This window comes from Mobula hypostoma, chromosome 11 (assembly GCF_963921235.1).
Source record: "Mobula hypostoma chromosome 11, sMobHyp1.1, whole genome shotgun sequence".
Taxonomy (NCBI): domain Eukaryota; kingdom Metazoa; phylum Chordata; class Chondrichthyes; order Myliobatiformes; family Myliobatidae; genus Mobula; species Mobula hypostoma.
This window is the reverse complement of record NC_086107.1, coordinates 109,901,352-109,922,042: the sequence shown is the minus strand read 5'-3', so window position 1 is coordinate 109,922,042 and position 20,691 is coordinate 109,901,352. Positions and strand designations below refer to the sequence as shown.

The window sequence follows — 20,691 nt, the reverse complement described above, 5'->3', positions numbered from 1 at the left end:
GTATAAACTCGAGGTGAAAGGCAGACTCCACAAACTGCAGGAGGGACTCAAAGTCGAGCAGCTTCCGTGGAGACAGAGGGAGCGTCAACACTTTGGGTCAAGACCCTATATCTAGAACGTTTTGTTATTTAATCAGTTCCCCCAATCACAGACCTGCTCCTGTTTTTCCTCTCTCCTTAAGGACAGGCTTCTGGTCTCCTCTATCGTGAGGGGTGGGGTGAGGGGGACGAACAGGGTGAGGAACATTCAAGGTGCAGGACTGTTACAACCTCACCAGGATCGTTTCCAGGCCAACTTAAATCCCATGGAGGGGAAAAGAAGAGGAGATTCCAGAGAATCAAATCAGAACCTGTAGGGGAAAAAGATCGTTTCAGCAAAGATCTGATGGGCCGAATGCCCTTCCTTAGAGGTGTAAGCATTCTACACTACGTGAAGGGAAGTAAAGAAGAGTCAGCAGGCCGTATCTACAGAAAGTGTCAGGGAGATTGAAAATCTGGCTGAGTGGTGCCACAATAACCTCTCATTCAATGTGAGCAAGACCAGGAGCTGATTACTGACTTCAGGAAGAGGAAACCAGAGGTCCATGAGCCAGTCCCTATCAGAGGTGGAGAGGGTCAGCCACTTCAGATAACTCGGTGTTATCACTTCAGAGGATGTTCGAGCAATTACGAAGGAAACACATCAGCACGTCTACTTCCTTAGGAGTTTGCGGCGAATCAGAATGACATCTAAAACTTTGACAAATTTCTATGGATGTGTGGCGGAGAGTGTATTGACTGGTTGCATCATGGCCTGGTATGGAAACACCAATGCCTTTGAATGGAAAGTCCTACAAAGTGTAGTGGATACGGCCCAGTCCATCACGGGTAAAGTCCTTCCCGCCATTGGGCACATCTACAGGAAGCGTTGTCACGGGGAAGCAGCGTCCATCGTTAGTGACCCCCACCACCCAGACCGTGTTCTCTTTTCACTTCTGTCATCGTGAAGAAGATACAGGAGCCTCAGGACCCACCATTAGGTTCAGGAACAGTCATTACCCCTCAAACATCAGGCTCCTGAGCCAGTGAGATTAACTTCACTCACCCCATCACCGAACCTGTGGAGTCAATTTCAATAACTCTTTATCTAATGTTCTCGATATTCATTGCTTATCTATTTATTGTTATTTCTTTTGTATTTGCTCAGTTTGTTGTCCTTTGCACATCAGTTGTTTGTCCGTCCTGTTGGGTGCCGTCTTTCACCGATTCTATTGTTTCTTGGATTTACTATGACAGACATCCCACCCTGCAAAAACTCATTTCAGGGAGGTAGTCCCATCACTTTCCGGGAGAGGTGGGATGTCTGCAATAGAGTAGTTCCTGAGCAGCTGGCCAGATAGTTTAAATAACGTTAGCTATGCTAATGAACGAATGACACCTGATAAACTCACCTCAACATGTCTTTTACAGTCTTAACCCACCATGGACAATAGAAAAGTCACTGTTGCAAACAGTGCAGTGAGCAACACTGTCATTATTTTTGACCCCTGTTAGGCAGGGGTACACTTTAGTGTAGTCTGGGGTGACGTACGTTTTATATTTTTTTGGAACACTCTGCCATGGCGCGGTCTCGCTCGCGCGCCCTCTCTCTCTCGTGGTCGCTCGTAGTCGCTCGCACGCTCTCAAGCGCTCTCGCTCGCTTGCCTGCTCTCGCTCTCTTTCACGCGTGCACTCTCTCTCGTGGTCGCTCTCGCGCTCTCTCTTGCTCTCTCTCTCACTCTCGCGCTCGCTCTCAAAAAAATTGATTTCCGTGATATTGTGTATAATCTGCGGGCATCAGGGAGCCACTATTCATATGCAGGAGACTCCCGGAACTTCCAGGAGAGGTGGGATGTCTGTTATGAATGCCTGTAATCTCAGGGTTGTATAAATACATAAGATAGTTTATATACATAGATCGTATGTTCATAAAGTGATTCTAGGCTGTATATAAGGTGACTGACAGAAAATAATGAAGTAGTGGTGGAGTTAGTGGGTGGAGGTGTTGATCCGCCTGCTGTTTTTCCAAGTACAAAGTAAATTTATTATCAAAGTATATATATGTCACCATGTACAACTCTGAGCTGTGCTGGTCCTGGCATGGATGCTACATAGCCTTGTCCCTGATGGGAGTGGGACAAACAGTCCACGAGCAGGGTGGGTGGGATCCTTCCTGATGTTACTGGCCCTTTTCTGTACATATGTCCTTGATGGAAGCAGCTCCCTGGGTGATGAATGGCCTGAATTTATGGGAACCAGACTTCACACAAATTCTGTATTTTTGCAATCTAGTAATAATAAAAAATAAACATTTTTAATGGTATTCAGCAAGGCATAAATTCAATTAGCTGAATTATGGGCAGCAACACAGAAAATGCTGGAGAAACTCAGCAGGTCAGGCAGCATCCGTGGAAGGAAATAGACAGTCGAATTCTTCCAGTGCTCTGTATGACGTCCCTGATTTCTGCATCTGCGGTCTCTCGTATCACTTAATTATGAGTAGTGTTATTTATTCAACGCAATGAACGGTTACAGCAAGTGTGTACAGGACAGTACAATATAGGTAGGTCTAGAAAATCAGTGTTTCCAACTTGCAAAGCAATTGGCTTACGGGGGAACGTCCTCCGAAACGGAACCCTCACATAACCGGGCCGGGGGGGGGGCTGGTCGTTAAGTTAGGATAAGATGATTTGATTCCGAGTTTGCACCCTGATATTAGCAAAGTTATCTGTCGTCTTTTAGGTCACTGGGTTCAGATGAACATCATTCACCAGAGAGTCAAGAAAGCGTTAGGGGAGATGGAGAAAAGAGTGGAGAAGTCCTAGAGCGACTGAGGATGTAAAACAGTGAAATAAAATCACTCTCTTGTCTTTAGCTCAAAGTAAATTTATAAGACATAAGAGCAAAATTAGCCTATTTGGCTCATTGAGACTTTTCCTCCATTCCATCACGGCAAAATTATTGTCTCTCTCAACCCCATTCTCTGTCTGCTCCCTGTAACCTTTGCCCTTACTAATAAACCACCTATTAACCTCCACTTATAGACAATAGGTGCAGGAGTAGGCCATTCGGCCCTTCGAGCCAGCACCGCCATTCACTGTGATCATGGCTGATCATCCACAATCAGTACCCTGTTCCTGCCTTCTCCCCGTATCCCTTCACTCCGCTATCTTTAAGAGCTCTATCTAACTCTTTTTTGAAAGAATCCAGAGAATTGGCCTCCACTGCCTTCTGAGGCAGAGCATTCCACAGAACCACAACCCTCTGTGTGAAAAAGTTTTTCCTCAACTCTGTTCTAAATTCTCTACTCCTCATTCTTAAACTGTGGCCTCTGGTTCTGGACTCCTCCAACATCGGGAACATGTTTCCTGCCTCTAGTGTGTCCAATCCCTTAATAATCTTATATGTTTCAATCAGATCCCCTCTCATCCTTCTAAATTCCAGTGTATACAACCCCAGTCGCTCCAATCTTTCAATATATGACAGTCCCGCCATCCCAGGAATTAACCTCGTGAACCTATGCTGCACTCCCTCAATAGCAAGAATGTCCTTCCTCAAATTTGGAGACCAAAACTGTACACAATACTCCGGATGTGGTCTCACCAGGGCCCTGTACAGCTGCAGAAGGACCTCTTTGCTCCTATACTCAATTCCCCTTGTTATGAAGGCCAACATGCCATTAGCTTTCTTCACAGCCTGCTGTACCTGCATGCTTACTTTCAGTGACTGATGAACAAGGACACCTAGATCTCGTTGTACTTCCCCTTTTCCTAACTTGACACCATTCAGATAGTAATCTGCCTTCCTGTTCTTGCCACCAAAGTGGATAACCTCACATTTATCCACATTAAACTGCATCTGCCATTCATCTGCCCACTCACCCAACCTGTCCAAGTCACTTTAAATATACCCTATAACTTTGGTGTTTGTGGCAATGAATTCCACAGATTCACTACACTCAGGCTAAAGAAATTATTCTTGGTTTCTGTTTTAAAGAGATGTCCTTCTATTCTGAGGCTGTTCCCTCGGTCCGAGACTTTATAATCAAAGTACATTATTACTACCATACACTACCTTGTGATTCAGCATCTTGTAGGCATTTACAGGAAAATAGAAATACAAAATAAGTTTATGACAAGTTATCCATAGACAAAGACTAGGTGGAAAGGATATTGCTGGAGACACAATCAGATTGTATATTTAAAAAATTATTTATTTAGAGATACAGCACGGTATAGGCCTTTCAATTTCATGGAATCAACCTGTCAATTTAACCCTAGCCTAATCACTGGACAATTTACGACCAATTAACCTACCAACCATTACATCTTTGGTCTATGGGAGGAAACCAGAGCACCTGGAGGAAATCCACACCCACAGGAGAAGGATCATACAAACTTGCTTACTCAGAATTGAACTCTGACACCCTGAGCTGTAATAGCATCACTCCCACAGTACCTAAAAATCAATAGTTTTGTCTTTAAGTGTGAAGCAGCCGGGCATCAGCTGCCCTGGAGGGAAGAGTATTCCAAAAGCTCACCACGTCTTGTGGCTAAATTTCTTCTCTGTTCCAAGAAGACGTTTGATTGTTTAGCAGGAGGCACACAGGAGGGAGATAGATCAGCTGGTTGAGTGGTGCTGCAATAACCTTGTACTTTACGGCAGTAAGACCGAGGGATTGATTGTGGACTTCAGGAAGGCGAAGTTGAGGGAAGACACAGCCACCCTCATCGAGGGATCAGGAGTATTAAGAGTGAGCAGTTTCAAGTTCCTGGCTGTCAACGTTAACAAGGTCTACCCTGGCCCCGACATATCAATGCAATTACAAAGGCAGGGGGCTATACTTCATTAGGAGCTTGAAGAGATTCGGTATGTCACCAAAAACACTCGCAAATTTCTACAGATGTACCGTGGAGAGCATTTTGACTGGCTGCATCACCATCTGGTATGGGGTGGGGGGGGGGAATCAATTCACAGGGTCAGAAAAAGCTGCAGAAAGTTGTAAACTCGCCAGCTCCATCACGGGCACTAGCCTCCCCAGCATCGAGGGCACCCTCAAAAGGCGATGCCTCTAAAAGATACGTCCACCATTCGTGACCACCCATCACCCAGTACATGCCCTCTTCTCATTGCTACCACCAAGGAGGAGGTATGGAACCTGAAGGCACACACTTAATGACTCAGGACCAGCTTTTCCCCCTCCAGCATCAGATTTCTGAGTGGACCCATGAACACTACATTTTTCTCCTCTCTTTTTGCACTATCTATCCCAAGTTCACAGATCCCTCAAAGATGCCATGCAAGTTGATGGGGTGATACTGTACGGTGTGTTGGCCTTCGTTAGTCAGCAGACTGAGTTCAAGAGCCTCGCGATAAAGTTGCAACTCCAGAAAACCCTGGTCGGACCACATTTTTATTTTATATTTAAAAAATTTTATTTCCAGATACAGCGCAGAACAGGCCCTCTGTTCTTTTGAGTCGCCAAGCAACTCACTAATTTGGCCCTAGCCTACCCCTACCCACTTGGGAGTATTCAGAATCAAGTTTATTATCACTGACAAATGTCGTGAAATTTGTCGTTTTGCAGCAGCAGGAAAGCGCAATAAAATATACTTTATGTAAAAGTACTGTACTATATATTACAAAGTATGTACAAAAGTTTAAATAAGTTGTGAGAAAAGAGAGCAAAAAAAATAGTGAGGTAGTCTTCATTATTCAGAAGATGTGTCGCAGGTGGTGTAGTGGCATCTGCACCAGACTTCGAGGTGAGTGGTCCCAGGTTCAAATCCGGCCGGCTCCTTGCACGCTTTCCAGCCGTGCTGGGTTGAGCACCGAGCTAACAACTCGGTCTCGTAAAAAAACCACGGGCAAATGCTGAAGAAATGGCAGGATCACCGCCCAGTGCACCACAAGGCCTGGAGAGGAATTAGTGAACCTTCGAAGGTGTCCTCGTGGGGGGGAGGCTAGTGCCCATAGAACTAGAGTTCTATAGAGCTGCAACATTACCTCACTCACAGCTCATGAACTCCTTCACCCAACTAATGAGGGCGAATACTCCATACTCCTTCATCAGCTTATGGGGCAGCTTTGACGGGTCTAGGATTATGAAGACACGCAGTCCTCTTTTATTGTCATTTAGTAATGCATGCATTAAGAAATGATACAATATTTCCTCCGCTGTGATATCACAAAACACAGGACAGACCAAGACTGAAATAACTGACAAAACCACATAATTATAACATATAGTTACAACAGTGCAACAATACCATAACTTGATGAAGAAGTCCATGAGCACAGTAAAAGTTCAAAGTTTCTCAAATGTCCTACATCTCACGCAGACGGGAGAAGGAAAAAAAACTCTCCCTGCCATGCCGACCACGGTCCGACTCTGAGTCATCCGAAAACTTCGAACTCTGATCAGCTCTCTGACACCAAGTACTGAGCGCCATCTCTGTCCGAGCGATTCGACCTCTTTCTCGGTCACCAAAAGCAGGCAAGGCCGGGGATTTTGAGGCCTACCCTCTGAAAGATTCACGACCACACAGTAACGACAGCAGTGACCGGCGTTTCAGAAATTTCTCCAGATGTTCCTCTGTGCTTTCACATCTGTCTCCATCAAATCAGAATTGTCCACGGCCCCTATTTAACAGATGCGATATCATTTTTCACCGGAAGGCTGCGCACACGCAGGCACACCGCCATCTTCTCCTACCGCAGTAGACATGGAGCTCAAGATCCTCGACGCTGCTGAGCATCCCGTCATTAGCTCAGTACTCTGCCATCAAGATCAACCTTCTAAAGTGATGCTTTACAGTTTTCTGGACTAATCTCCATCTGCCACGTGTCAGCCCAGCTCTGCACCCTGTTCATGACCCGCTGTAACCTACGGCAACCTTCTACACTATGCTCAATACCACCACCCCTTGTGTCATCTGAGGAATAGGGCAGGAATCGATATGGGCCAAAAGTGGAGAGATGGGTTACATCCCCTTGGTCAGCAAGGAAGAGTAGGGCCGAAGGGCCTGTTTCTGTGCTCTGACTCGGTCTGTGCTGCTGTCTGGATCAAACTAAAGTCAAAGTAAATCTATTATCAAAAGTGTGTATTTGTCATCATATAGAGATTAATTTTCTTTCAGGTGCTTAGGAGAATCAAGAAATAAAATAGAACTTAGAATTTATGATAAAAACTATACACTGTCAAGGCCTCTTCATCTGATGTTCTTGATATTTATTGCTTATTTAATTATTATTATTCCATTTTTTTCTTTCTTTTGGTATTTGCAGTTTGTTGTCTTTTGCACTCTGGTTGTTCGTCCGTCCTGTTGGATGCGGTCTTTCACTGAGTCTATTGTGTTTCTTGTAAGTGAATGCCCATGAGAAAGTGAGTCTCAGGGTTGTATTGGGTGATATATATGTGCTTTGATAATAAATTTACTTTGAACTTCGAAAGACTGACAAGAACCAATGTACCGAAGAAGATAAACTGTGCAAATAAAAATGTAATACTGAGAACATGAGTTGTCTGTAGTTTGCAGAATGAGTTTAGAGTTATGGTCAGTGAAATTATCCATGCCAGTACAGGACCCGAATGGTTGAACACAAGAAATAGGAGCAGGAGTCGGCCATCTGGCCCATCGAGCCTGTTCCGCCATTCAATCAGATCATGGCTGATCTGACCATGGACTCATCTCCACCTAGCAAGAACAGGAAAACAGATTATTATCTTTTTGGTGGCTGATTAGGAGAAGGGGAGGTGCAATGAGACCTGGGTGTCATTGTACACCAGTCATTGAAAGTGGGCATGCAGGTACAGCAGGCGGTGAAAAAGGCGAATGGTATGCTGGCATTTATAGCAAGAGGATTCGAGTACAGTTGTACAAGGTTGTAGAACTGCAGTTGTACAAGGCCTTGGTGAGACCACACCTGGAGTATTGTGTGCAGTTTTGGTCTCCTAATCTGAGGAAAGACATTCGTGCCATAGAGGGAGTACAAAGAAGGTTCACCAGATTGATTCCTGGGATGGCAGGACTTTCATATGATGAAAGACTGGATCAACTAGGCTTATACTCACTGGAATTTAGAAGATTGAGGGGGGATCTTATTGAAACGTATAAAATCTTAAAGGGATTGGACAGGTTAGATGCAGGAAGATTGTTCCCGATGTTGGGGAAGTCCAGAACGAGGGGTCACAGTTTGAGGATAAAGGGGAAGCCTTTTAGGACCGAGATGAGGAAAAACTTCTTCACACAGAGAGTGGTGAATCTATGGAATTCTCTGCCACAGGAAACAGTTGAGGCCAGTTCATTGGCTATATTTAAGAGGGAGTTAGATATGGCCCTTGTGGCTAAAGGGATCGGGGGTATGGAGGGAAGGCAGGTACAGGGTTCTGAGTTGGATGATCAGCCATGATCATACTGAATGGTGGTGCAGGCTCGAAGGGCCGAATGGCCTACTCCTGCACCTATTTTCCATGTTTCTATGTTTTCCACATAACCCTTAATTCTCCTACTATGCAAAAATCTATCCAACCTTGCCTTAAATAAATTTACTGAAGTAGCCTCCATTGCGCAGAGAGTTCCACAGATTCACCACTCTCTGGGAAAAACCGTTCCTCTTCATCTCCGTCCTAAATCTACTCCCCCAAATCCTGAAGCTATGAAACTGTTGTTGAACCTGGCCATGTGGAAACTGAGGGCTCCTGTACCCTCTTACCTGAGGGCAGCAGTGAGAAGAGAGCATGGCCTGGCTGCTGGGGGTCCTTGATGATGGAGGCTGCTTTCTTGTTGCAGTGATCCTTGTAAATGTGCTCAATGATGGGGAGGGCTTTGCCCGTGATGGACTGGGCTGCACCCACCACTTTTTGTGGTCTTCTTCATTCCTGGGCATTGGTGTTTCCATACCAAACAGTCAGGATACTCTTCACTGGGCATCTGTAGAAGTTTGTCAAAGTTTGCGATGGCATGCCAAATGTACATAAACTTCTAGGAAAGTAGAGGCCCTGATGGAATGGTGATCACATTTCAAACATACCTGGAGTGTCCTACTTCATAGTCTTTACCATCCACTTGAGAGTGCGGACTTAAGCCAGACATGAAAAAAAAACACTACCTCTTGGTGATGTAGCACACCCTTCGGACTGCCTACCACGTTCTGAGCTCCAACCTCTGGAGTGGGACTCGAACCCAGAACCTCCTGACTCGGACAAAGAGCCCTCCGAGCCACAAGTCACTGTGGCGACGGGGGCAAAGCTTGGGCAAGGAGGCACCTTGCCAGTGAACTGTATTGGATCAGTTACGAGAATGCGGGATCACGTGCGTATCGATTGTGACTGTCATACATGGAAGGCCCCTTCTCTCTATTTTTGTGGGCTTTTGAGCGCGCACGTCCTCGTCTCGGCGGGCCCGGTCGGTCGCTCCTGCGCTGTAAGCTGTAAACACAGGAGACGCTGGAAATTTGGAGCACCGCGCACAAAATTCCGCAGGAACTCAGCAGGTCAGGCAGCATCGATCGAAGGGAATTAACAGTCGACAGCCCTTCATACGGACTGGAAAGGGAGGGGGCTGTAGAAATCTCTTATGTTAATGACTTGCTGCTCCACTGTGAAGACTCTTCGAGGAATGGCTACCCTGAAGGAGTTTAAATCTTCACCTCGATGGGACCCCCTCTCTCTGCTCCCCCTCTGTGATCTCTGCTGCCCCCTGACTCTTTGGCTGTGTGCTCACCCAGACCCGCACCTTCCAGCTTACACTCCTTCCCCTCCCCTCATCCTCCATACTGGCTGCTTCCTCCTTCCGTTCCAGTCCCGATGAAGGGTCTCGGCCTGAATCGCCGACTCTTTTTTCCCCTCCATAGATGCTGCCTGGCCTGCTGAGTTCCTCCATCATTTTGTTGCCCAGGATGTACTGTAGCTGGCACAACTCTGTAAAAGCGTTTGATCTTCTGTTGCCCTTGTTCCGTACGTACATAACCAACTTGGCTGATGACAGGGATAGACGCTATTCCTCGGTCACGCTGCCCTCTCTGCTGTTTAAAGGTGCCCGGACTGACACGTTGCTGGCCCAGCAGAGGTTGTCCAAGTGTACCTGGAAGAGCAGCCGAAGCTAACGAGGGACTGGCCTGAGTTCATCTCCCGGACCCGCCGGCGTGCAGCCACGGCTCGGCCAGGGCAGCCCGAAGCGCCGAAGAAAGTCACTGCGAAGCTGCCGACAACCGTCCCAAGGACAAAGCGGCCTGTCGCGAAGCCCAAGGTGGCAGTGGCGCCTGGCGGCAGAGCGGGAAGTGAAATAACCACTAATTGCATCGACAAGAAGGACGAGATGTTCTGGGAGTTTTACAACCGGCCTTTGCCCCCGCTGTAAACAGGAGACAGCTGGGATCCAACGGCCCTGGTTAGTAGGTGAAGCCTTTCTCGGAGGGAAGGGGAAAGGTTGCAAGCTTGCTGAAACTATATAAGACCGTAAGGCACAGGAGCAGAATTAGGCTATTCAGCCCGTCAAGTGTGCTCCAGCCATCCTGGCTGATTTATTAGCCTTCTCAATCCTATTCTCTGGCCCTCTCTCCATAACCTTCGACACCCTTACTAATCAAGAACCTATTAACCTCCACTTTAAATAAACCCAATGAGTTCACCTCAATGAATTCCGCAGGTTCACCACACTGGCCCTTCCTCATCTGTGTTCTAAAGAGAAGTGCTTGTATTCTGAGGCTGTGCCCTCTAGTCCAAGGGTCCCCAACCTCTTTTGCACCGCAGACCGGTTTAATATTGACAATATTCTTGCGGACCGGCCGACCGGGGGGCGGCGGGGTTTCAAGTAGGGTTAAACCCACCTCAACATGTCTTTTACAGTTAGTGTTGCCAACTTTCTCACTCCCAAATAAGGGACAAAAGTAGCCGTCAAATCCCGGGACACTTTACCCCAGGAAAGACTACCATGACCATGAAGCCTTGTGCGGGCACCTGTGTGCGCTTGTGTGACGTGTGCTTCCACGTATGTGCCGATTTTTTCCCCCCCACAAATCGGCTTTGCCTTCATCTTCCCGACTATACTGTACATACATTATTTCTACTTTATATAGGCTGTGTATTTATCGTATCATTCCTGCTTTTACTATATGTTAGTGTTATTTATTTTCAGTTTTATGTGTTATTTGGTATGATTTGTTAGGTTATTTTTTGGGTCTGGGAACGCTCAAAAATTTTTCCCCTATAAATTAATGGTAATTACTTCTTCGCTTTACGCCATTTCGGCACGAAAGGTTTCATAGGAACGCTCTACCTTAGCGGGGGAAATACGGGACAAGGGCGGACCCGTATGGGACAATCCAATTTAGCCCAATATAAGGGATGTCCCGGCAAATACGGAGCAGTTGGCAACCGTATGTTCAAGTTCAACAGTGCGTGACAGGGAATGAGGAAAGGTGCAGCTGACTCATATCGTTTCCTCGCGGCCCGGTAGCACATGCTTTGCAGCCCGGTACCGGTCCGCGGCCCGGTGGTTGGGGACCGCTGCTCTAGTCCTAAACTTTCCCACTATTGGAAATATCCTCTCCTCATCCACTCTGTTGAGGCCTTTCAATGTTCAAATGAGGTCCCCCATCATTCTTCGAAACTCCAGCGAGTACAGACCCAGATCTATCAAACACTTCTCATGCATTAACCCTTTCATTCCTGGGTTAATTCTTGTGAACCTCTGGCTAAAGAAATTCCTCTTCATCTCTGTTCTAAGGGGACGACCTTGTATATTCTGCAGCTGTGCTCGACTCTGTTTGTGGTGGGAGGATTATACAACTGGTTTTTTATTCAGATGGGAACGAAGGCTGGTGAGACCACCGTGATCCATCTACAGTGAGCTTGTGTGCAGTTCGAGCAGGTTTGGCCTGGAGTTGATCAGATGGAGCCTGAGCTTCAGACAATGTTGAAGTTGAAACTAAGATAGAGGTTGCAATTATTCACATAAGTGCTGTAGTACCGGTTGGTCAAGAGTGTGAGGAGAATGTGTGAGGGAGAAAGGGGGGGGAGGGAGGGAGGGAAGGAGAGGGGGGAGAGGTATAGGGAGAAAGAAGGAGGGAAAGAGAAAAGGAAGGAGGGGAGAGAGAAAGGGAGGGAGGGGAAGAGAGAAGGAGGGAAGGAGGGGGAAGTAAGGGGAGAGAAAGAGAGAGGGAGGGAGAGGGAGAAAGAGGGAGTGGTGTTGATGAGTTTTGATGATTGTGTAAGATGTGGCTCTATTTTTTTATCAAGCCGTTTCTTTACGCTTCCTATGATCTGGGTGGAGTCTGCCACAGACACAGCTTCATGATGGACAGTCACCATGGCCAGACTGGGTTTGGTCTACACGAACGCTTCAAATTGTGTCATCATTTCCAACCGTAGCAACCAACTGATAGATCAAACTGTAGGGGAGGAGAAGATGGCGGCGCGACGCAGCGCACGCGGCCGCTCCGAAATGATATCATATGTGTTAACTAGGGGGCCGTGCACAATCCTGATTTGATGGAGACGGATGTGAGAAGCACGGAGGAACATCTGGAGAAACTTCTGAAATGCCTGGTTCGCTGCCGCTATTACTGTGCGATCGAGAATCTCCGGAGGGGAAGGCCCCAAATCCTCGGCTTTGCCTATTGCCTGTTGCCAGGGCCGGGGTCGAAGCGCTCGGCAGAGATGGTGCTCGGTGTCGGAGAGCTGGTCGGAGGCTCAAAGTTTTCGGACGGACTCAGAGTCGGACTGTGGTCGGGTGCTTCCAGGATGCTGCATCGGCAAGTTTGCGGTGCTGGAAGCTCATGGCAGGGAGAGTTTCTCCCTTCTACCATCTGCGTGAGATGATGGGACTTTCAAGAGACTTTGAGACTTTTTTTTACCGTGCCCATGGTCTGTTCTTCATCAAATTACAGTATTGCTTTGCACTGTTGTAACTATATGTTATAATTATGTGGTTTTTGTCAGTTTTTTTTTAGTCTTGGTTTGTCTTGTGTTTCTGTGATATCATTCTGGAGGAACAAATTGTATCATTTCTTAATGCATGCATTACTAAATGACAATAAAAGAGGACTGCGTGTCCTCATAATCTAATCTAATCTAAATCTAAAAATCAACAATCACAAATGTAACCATTCTAAACAAAATTATCAGGTTAATCCAACTTCTCTCGTTGGACTCTGAACATGTTGGCATGGTGATGCTGTCCATTAGTAATATTTTGCCTAAGTGAATCTCAGACGGTGACGAGAGGACGTACAGGAGCGAGATGTATCAGCTAGTTGAGTGGTGTCGTAGCAACAATCTTGCACTCAATGTCAGCAAGACCAAAGAGCTGAACGAAAACTTCAGAACAGGCTAGATGAGGAGCACTAAGCAATCCTCACAGAGGGATCAGAAGGGGAGAGAGTGAGCTACTTTAAGTTCCTGGGTGTCAATATCTCTAAGGATCTAACCTGGTCCCAACACCAATGCAGCTATAAAGGCACAATGGTGCTATATTTCATCAGGAGTTTGAGGAGATATGGTTTGTCAACTAAAACACTCAAAAACCTTCTACAGATGTACTGTGGAGAGCATTTGGACTGGCTGCATCAATATCTTTTACAGGGAGGCTACTGCACAGGATCGAAGTAAGCTACAGAGAGTTGTAAAATTAGTCAGCTCCATCATAGGTACCAGCCACTGTAGTATCCAAGACATCTTCAGGGAGTGGTGTCTCAGAAAAGCAGCGTCCGTCATCAAGGTCCCCCAAAACACTGTCCTCATTGCTACCATCAGGAAGAAGGTACAGAAGCCTGAAGGCACACACTCAATGTTTCAGTGACAGCTTCTTCCCCTCTGCCATTTGATTTCTTTTTTTTTTAAATACTTTATTTTCAAAAATAAGACAATGAAATCAACAAGAACATACCAGGTCAGACATGTGTGAAAATGAAATAAGCAAAAAGGGACTTAACATTAGAGGGATGCCTAGTATACAAAGTGCTCAAAAATACTAAACATTAAATCTCAAATAAGGGTCGTGAGAAATCAGCTGGGGTGAAATCGCTCATCTGCCCCCCGGCCTTGTCCAGGTAGGCAAGGAATGGATCCTAGATAGCTGAAAATTTTTTAATTGAATTGGTTCTCAAGAACCTGAGTTTCTCCATCTGTATGACTGAGATCATATCAGCCATCCATCTCCGAAAGGAAGGGGGAGAAGCTGATTTCCATTCCCTCAAGATGAGTCTTTTGGCAACAATCATCCCCAGCATCAGAGACTGTTGTATGGCTGCAGGGAAACAAATAGTAGATTGCAAGCAGCCAAACCAAATATAGCGAGGCCAGCTTCCAAGGGGAAGGATCTTTTATAGGCCTTTGAGTACCAGTCGAATATTTTGGACCAAAATCCAGTCAGTAATGGGCAAAACCAAAAGGTGTGCGACTACGTGGCCTCCGTCCCTTGGCATCTATCACACATTGGCGAGACAGAAGGGTAAATCCTGTGCAATTTAAGTTTAGAGTAATGGAGACAGTGGACAACTGGATCAGTTGGTGCCTGCTGTTAACAGAACAAGCCTGTATCATAGATAAACACTCGTCCCAGGCAGCTTCAGATAATTCAATGCCCAACTCCTCTCTCCAGGCGTCTCTAATCTTCACAGTAGACGCTACAGTGCAATCATCAAACAAACGTACAAACTTAGAAACGAGACGCCTGGAGTCAGGAGGGTCCTTTAAAATATCAAAAAATATATGTTTTCCTGGAAGGATTTCGAAATTACAAATCTTAGATTGAATTTAGTGTCTAATTTGTAAGTAACAAAAAAAGTTGCCATCCGATTTCTGAATGGACATTGAACCCATGAACACTAACTCACCACTTTAAAAAAAAATAGTTTTTGCATGACTTAATTTAATTATTTAAGATAATTAAATAATTATCTTACTGACTTACTGTAAGTCAGTTTCTTTTCTATATTTATCATGTACTGCTCCTGCAAAGTTAACGAATTCCACGTCATATGCCGGTGATATTAAACCTGATTCTGAAATGTTGCTTTTGTGAGTCTCATCGTCAAATAGATGGCTGTTCTACTGCAGGAGGCATCACACCCCCAGGTGCCTTCAGTCGTGGGGGATCTCACTGAAACCTATCGAATGTTGAAAGGCCAGGGTAGGGCGTCTGGGGAGAGGATGCTTCCTATATTGGGGGAGTCTAGGACCAGAAGGCACAGCGTCACAATAGAGGATGTCAAAGTTTATTGTTGGTAATGTAAGCATTATTAAAAGTAAGTTAATACTAATTAGGATAATGGGGGGGGGGGGTTACTTCTGTTCTTTTTACTTCCAGTGTGCTTTGTATATAGTGTTCCTGCCATGCTGTACGGGTCGTAAAGCCTCTGTATATACATAACGGTTTTGACGTTCGAGATAAAGTTGTTTCTTTGGGTGTGAAGTTGTCGAGTGTGCCTTTTCAAAGTAGAAGTTTCCACAGTTATGGGGGAGAAGACAGGAGAATGGGGTTGAGAGGGATAATAAATCAGCCATGATGGAATGGTGGAGCAGACTCAAATGGCCAAATGGTCTACTTCTGCTCCTAAGGTTTATGGTCTTGTAACAGGTGATTTATTACAAAACCAGCACCCACCAGGAATCCACCCAAATCCGATCTATCTTGAGCATGAACTTGGTGCAGCCCTGTTACATTCTCAGTTGATGAGATTACCAGTAAAATTACCTTTTGATAACAGAATGGTGGCTACAGGAAGACTTCACTAAGTAACTGAGTAGATCCTGATTACAGAGTATAATGATTATCCACAGATCTAACAGCAAATCCTATTTTCCATTGGACATGTCCTCCAACTTCGGGGGTTGATTTCAGGGCTAACAACCCTGACTGGTCAAACAAAACTGTTACAGAAACAGGAAAGGATCCTTCTTCATCTAAGTGTGACAGTATTCCTGCGTCTCTACCCGGGACTTGAATGACTGACAGTAGTGAAAACCCAGGGGAAGCTACTAACATGATGAAGGAAGCTCTGAACACCGCCAGTGATGGAGGATCTTCATTGCTGCCCTAAATGCAGTCGGTAAGGAAAGGGTGCACACTATAACACAATTAATGAAGTTCCTGAAACTTCACTGCTGCATTCCACATCTCTACTTCGAGGCTTTGTCTGTGGTTCCATGTTAGCACATTAGCACAATCCTCATCCATTTACCAGTCCTCACTATTTTTTCTTCTACAACACAACCAAACACCTCTTGGTTCTGTAAACTATTACATGGGTACATCCTTCCCCACGTACGTGCCCTTAACTTTCCATGGGGGGATAGAGAGGGAGGAAGGTGTACGATGGGTAAGATTGCGCACAGACGTTTCATTTGCAGCTCCATTCACACTGGCCTTGCTGGAGTTCAGAAGAATGAGATGGGATCTCATTGAAACCTATTGAATATTTAAAAGGCCTGGGTAGAGTGGACTTGGTGAGGATGTTTCCAATAATGCGGGGGGGGGGGGTGGAAGATTACAAATACCTGGGGATATGAATTGACAATAAACTGGACTGGTCAAAGAACACTGAGGCTGTCTACAAGAAGGGTCAGAGCCGTCTCTATTTCCTGAGGAGACTGAGGTCCTTTAACATCTGCCGGACGATGCTGAGGATGTTCTACGAGTCTGTGGTGGCCAGTGCGATCATGTTTGCTGATGTGTGTTGGGGCAGCAGGCTGAGGGTAGCAGACACCAGCAGAATCAACAAACTCGTTCGTAAGGCCAGTGATGTTGTGGGGATGCAACTGGACTCTCTGACGGTGGTGTCTGAAAAGGGGATGCTGTCTAAGTTGCATGCCATCTTGGACAATGTCTCCCATCCACTACATAATGTACTGGGTGGGCACAGGAGTACATTCAGCCAGAGACTCATTCCTCCGAGATGCAGCACAGAGTGTCACAGGAAGTCATTCCTGCCTGTGGCCATCAAACTTTACAACTCCTCCCTTGGAGGGTCAGACACCCTGAGCCAATAGGCTGGTCCTGGACTTATTTCCTGGCATAATTTACATATTACTATTTAACTATTTATGGTTTTATTACTATTTAATTATTTATGGTGCAACTGTAACGAAAACCAATTTCCCCCGTGATCAATAAAGTATGACTATGACTATGACTAAAACCAGAGCGCATAGCCTCAGAATAGAAGGACGTCCCTTTAGACGAGGAGGAATTTCTTTAGCCGGGGGTGGCAAACCTTTGGAACTCGTAGCCGCAGATAGCCAGGGAGGCCAAGTCATTAGATATATTTAAAGCAGAGATTGATAGGTTCCTGATAAGTCAGGGCATCAGAGGTTAAGGGGTGAAGGCAGAAGAATGGGGTTGAGAGTGATAGTAAATCAACCACAGTCAAATGGTGGAGCAGCAACTATTGGCTGAATTGCCTAATTCTGTTCCTGTGTCTTATGGTCTGGTTAGCTGGGCAGAAAAGTGGCAAATGGAATTGTCATGTTTTGTAACTCCAGAAACTAATCAAAAGAAAAACACAGGAGGTGGGATAACATGTCTACTTACTTTTTCTTTAGTGAGGCGCTCACATATGACTTGGTGACGTAATGACGTACGCCATTCACGTACTTTTACATATAACCCATAATGAATTTGGGCACGTGGCCAAGTGGTTAAGGCGGTCGTCTAGTTATCTCAAGGTTGCTCGTTCGAGCCTCAGCTGTGGCAGTGTGTTTATGCCCTTGAGCAAGGCACTTAACCACACATTGCCCTACTATCTGTGCGAGGAGTGGCGCCCCACACAGACTTCCAATCTGCACCTTGTAAGGCATGAAAATGCCCGACGCGGGCCTCTCATGGTCTGAGTTGACGTTCCCTCCCTCCCCATAATGAATTATGTAAACAAACAAAGACTGCTTAATCAATCATAAAAAAACATAGAACATCAGAGAGTGGTGAATCTGTGGAATTCTCTGCCACAGCAAACTGTTGAGGCCAGTTCATTAGCTATGTTTAAAAGGAAGTCAGATATGGCCCTTGTGGCTACAGGGGTCAGGGGGTATGGAGGGAAGGCTGGGTTCTGAGTTGGATGATCAGCCATGATCATAATAAATGGCGGTGCAGGCTCGAAGGGCCGAATGGCCTACTCCTGCACCTATTTTCTATGTCTATGTTTCTATAGACATCTACAGCACATGACAGGCCCTTTGAGTCACAATGTTGGGCCGACCATGTAACCTACTCTAGAAACCCTTCCTCTGACATCCCCCTCTGTACCTACTTCCAGGTACCTTAAAACTATGCCCCTTTGAGTTAGTCATTTCAGCCCTGGCAAAAAGCCTCTGGCTATCCATCTGATCAATGCCCCTCATCATCTCATACACCTCTATTAGGTCACCTCTCATCCTCCGTCGCTCCAAGAAGAAAAGTCCGAGTTCATTCAATCTATTCTCATAAGGCATGCTCTCCAATCCAGGCAACATCCTTGTAAATACCTCTGCAATCAAACAATATATTTACAATATTACTCAACTATTACTGAAATATTAAATACACTATAGGAATTCAGTCCAGTGGATTGAGAGGGAGGTGGGACAAAGCCATGGAATCGATAGTAACTGGGAGTAGATGCAGGGTTGCCCCCCAAAATATCGACAGTTCCCTTCCTCGCACAGATGCTGCTCGAACCGCTAAGTTGCTCTGGCCGATCGTGTGTTGTCAGTGTCTGGGAGGATGGAGACTGTGTGGGGAAACAGTGTAGGTCAACGAGGCTGACGGCGAAAGACGAACCCACAGTTGGCTCCATTACTGCATCAGACATGATTCAACATCGTCGAAGCAGAGAATGGAAAATGAACAGGTGTTCAGCGCTGTCTGCCTGTTTGACTGGTTCCTTCTCTTCTTGCTACTACCATCGGGTGGGAGGTGCAGGAGTCTTGGGTAATGCGCTGACAAAAAAGATTTAAACTGTGCACAAAAGATTGTCACCCTCCACCTCGTTGGCGTGTTTAGTTTCACAATCGTACACAATCACATTTCCTTTTCCGCTTTCTGATGAGGACGGTGTTGACAACATGAAGTTTGTGATGACTTGTCTGCCGATTTTCAAACTGGCTTATTTATACTGTTTTTATTGAAGAAATTATTCAGTGCACACATGTTGTCACTGGGCAAAAAAAATTGCACAGCACAAGATTTTTACGTACGCTAGTCATTACATTGTCCCTGAACTGCCTTCATTTGCCTTAGCAGGCTTTGCAGCTGTGAACTCACTCTCAGGGACTCTGCAGTTCACGTTCCTTGTGTTTTTGTTTACTTTTTCAAAAACTATTTGGGCAAAGAGTTTTGCCCTGAAATATCAGTCCTGCTGAAGTGTTTTGGCCTGAAATATCAGTGTTGCCTAAGGGTTTCGACCCAAAACAATGACTGTACTTTTTTTCCATAGATGCTGCCTGGCCTGCTGAGTTCCTTCAGCATTGTGTGTGTGTTGGTCGGATTTCCAGCATCTGTAGATTTTCTCTCGTCTGTTATTTGCACCTTCGAGCTGCAGTCACATTTGTTGAGTGTGGTTTATTGTGAATTCTATTGTGTTTTTGTTTTGTGAGTGCTGCAAGACGATGGATCTCAAGTTTGTATATTGTATACAACCTTTGATAATACATTTGAACTTTTAACTTTCAATTATTGCAACACAGACATCCCACCCTGCAAAAACTCATTTTAGGGAGGTAGCACCATCGATTTGCGGGAGACTCCCAGAACTTCTGGGAGAGGTGGGATGTCTGCAATAGAGTAGCTCCTTAGCAGCTAGCCAGCTAGTTTAAATAACATTAGCTGTGCTAATGATCGAATGACACCTGTTAAACTCACTTCGACATGTCTTTTACAGTCTTAACCCACCATGGGCAATAGAAAAGTCACTGTTGCAAACAGTGCAGCGAGCAACACTGTCATTATTTTTGACCCCTATTAGGCAGGGGTACATTTTAGTGTAGTCTGTTGTTACGTACGTTTTATATTTTCTTTCTTTGGAACACTCTGCCATAGTGTGCTCTCTCTTGCTGTCTCTCTCTCTCTCTCTTGTGGTCGCTCTCTCACTCTCTCGTGGTTGCTCTCTCGCACACTCTCTCTTGCTCTCGCGCTCGCTTGCTCTCACAAAAATTGATTTCCAGGATATTGTATATAATTTGCGGGCATCAGGGAGCCACTATCAATATGCAGGAGACTCCCAGAACTTCCGGGAGGTGAGATGTCTGGTAACATATATAAAAACCTGCAGATGTTGGAAGCCTGAGATAAAATTGCTGGAAACAGCAGGCCGCACAGCGCTTGTGGAAGCAGCAAGGTTCTGCTGGAACAACAGGTTTTGGGCCCATCCCGTGATTCCAAGACTTACAGTTCTTTATGATATGTCAACGGTTGACCCTGCTGCGGGATCTCGGAGCCGCCACGGTCGCCGACTTGTGTTGTACACAAGGAGCAGACCGAGGTCGGATGCAAACTACACTACCCAGCAGCACCCTGTTAACCTACAACTCCCAGAGAACAGTGCGACGGGCCGAGGGGCGGAGCTTAGGGCAAGGCGGCCCGACGTTCGCGGTGAGGGGCGGGGGTTTTGAGCGCTCCCGACGTCGTGGGCGGACCTCGATGAGCGCGCGACGCCGGAGGCGGGGCTTGGTGTGCGTGACGTGAGGGGGCGGGGCGGC

At 46.0% G+C, this 20,691-nt stretch overlaps 1 protein-coding gene across 2 annotated transcripts in view; it reads left to right on the top strand.

The window, feature by feature from the left end:
• Window positions 1-13,024, top strand: part of LOC134354401 (ciliary microtubule inner protein 4) — a 40,238-nt gene extending 27,214 nt beyond the window's left edge. Inside the window, exon 7 of one of the 2 annotated variants that reach the window (XM_063063397.1) lies at window positions 12,259-13,024. In XM_063063397.1, coding sequence (XP_062919467.1) covers window positions 12,259-12,281 — 23 coding nt within the window. In that variant the 3' untranslated portion in view covers window positions 12,282-13,024. Of the gene's footprint in view, window positions 1-2,759; window positions 2,875-12,258 lie in introns of those variants that run through there. The other variant, XM_063063395.1, reaches the window with a different exon arrangement.
• Window positions 13,025-20,691: the final 7,667 nt, after the last annotated feature.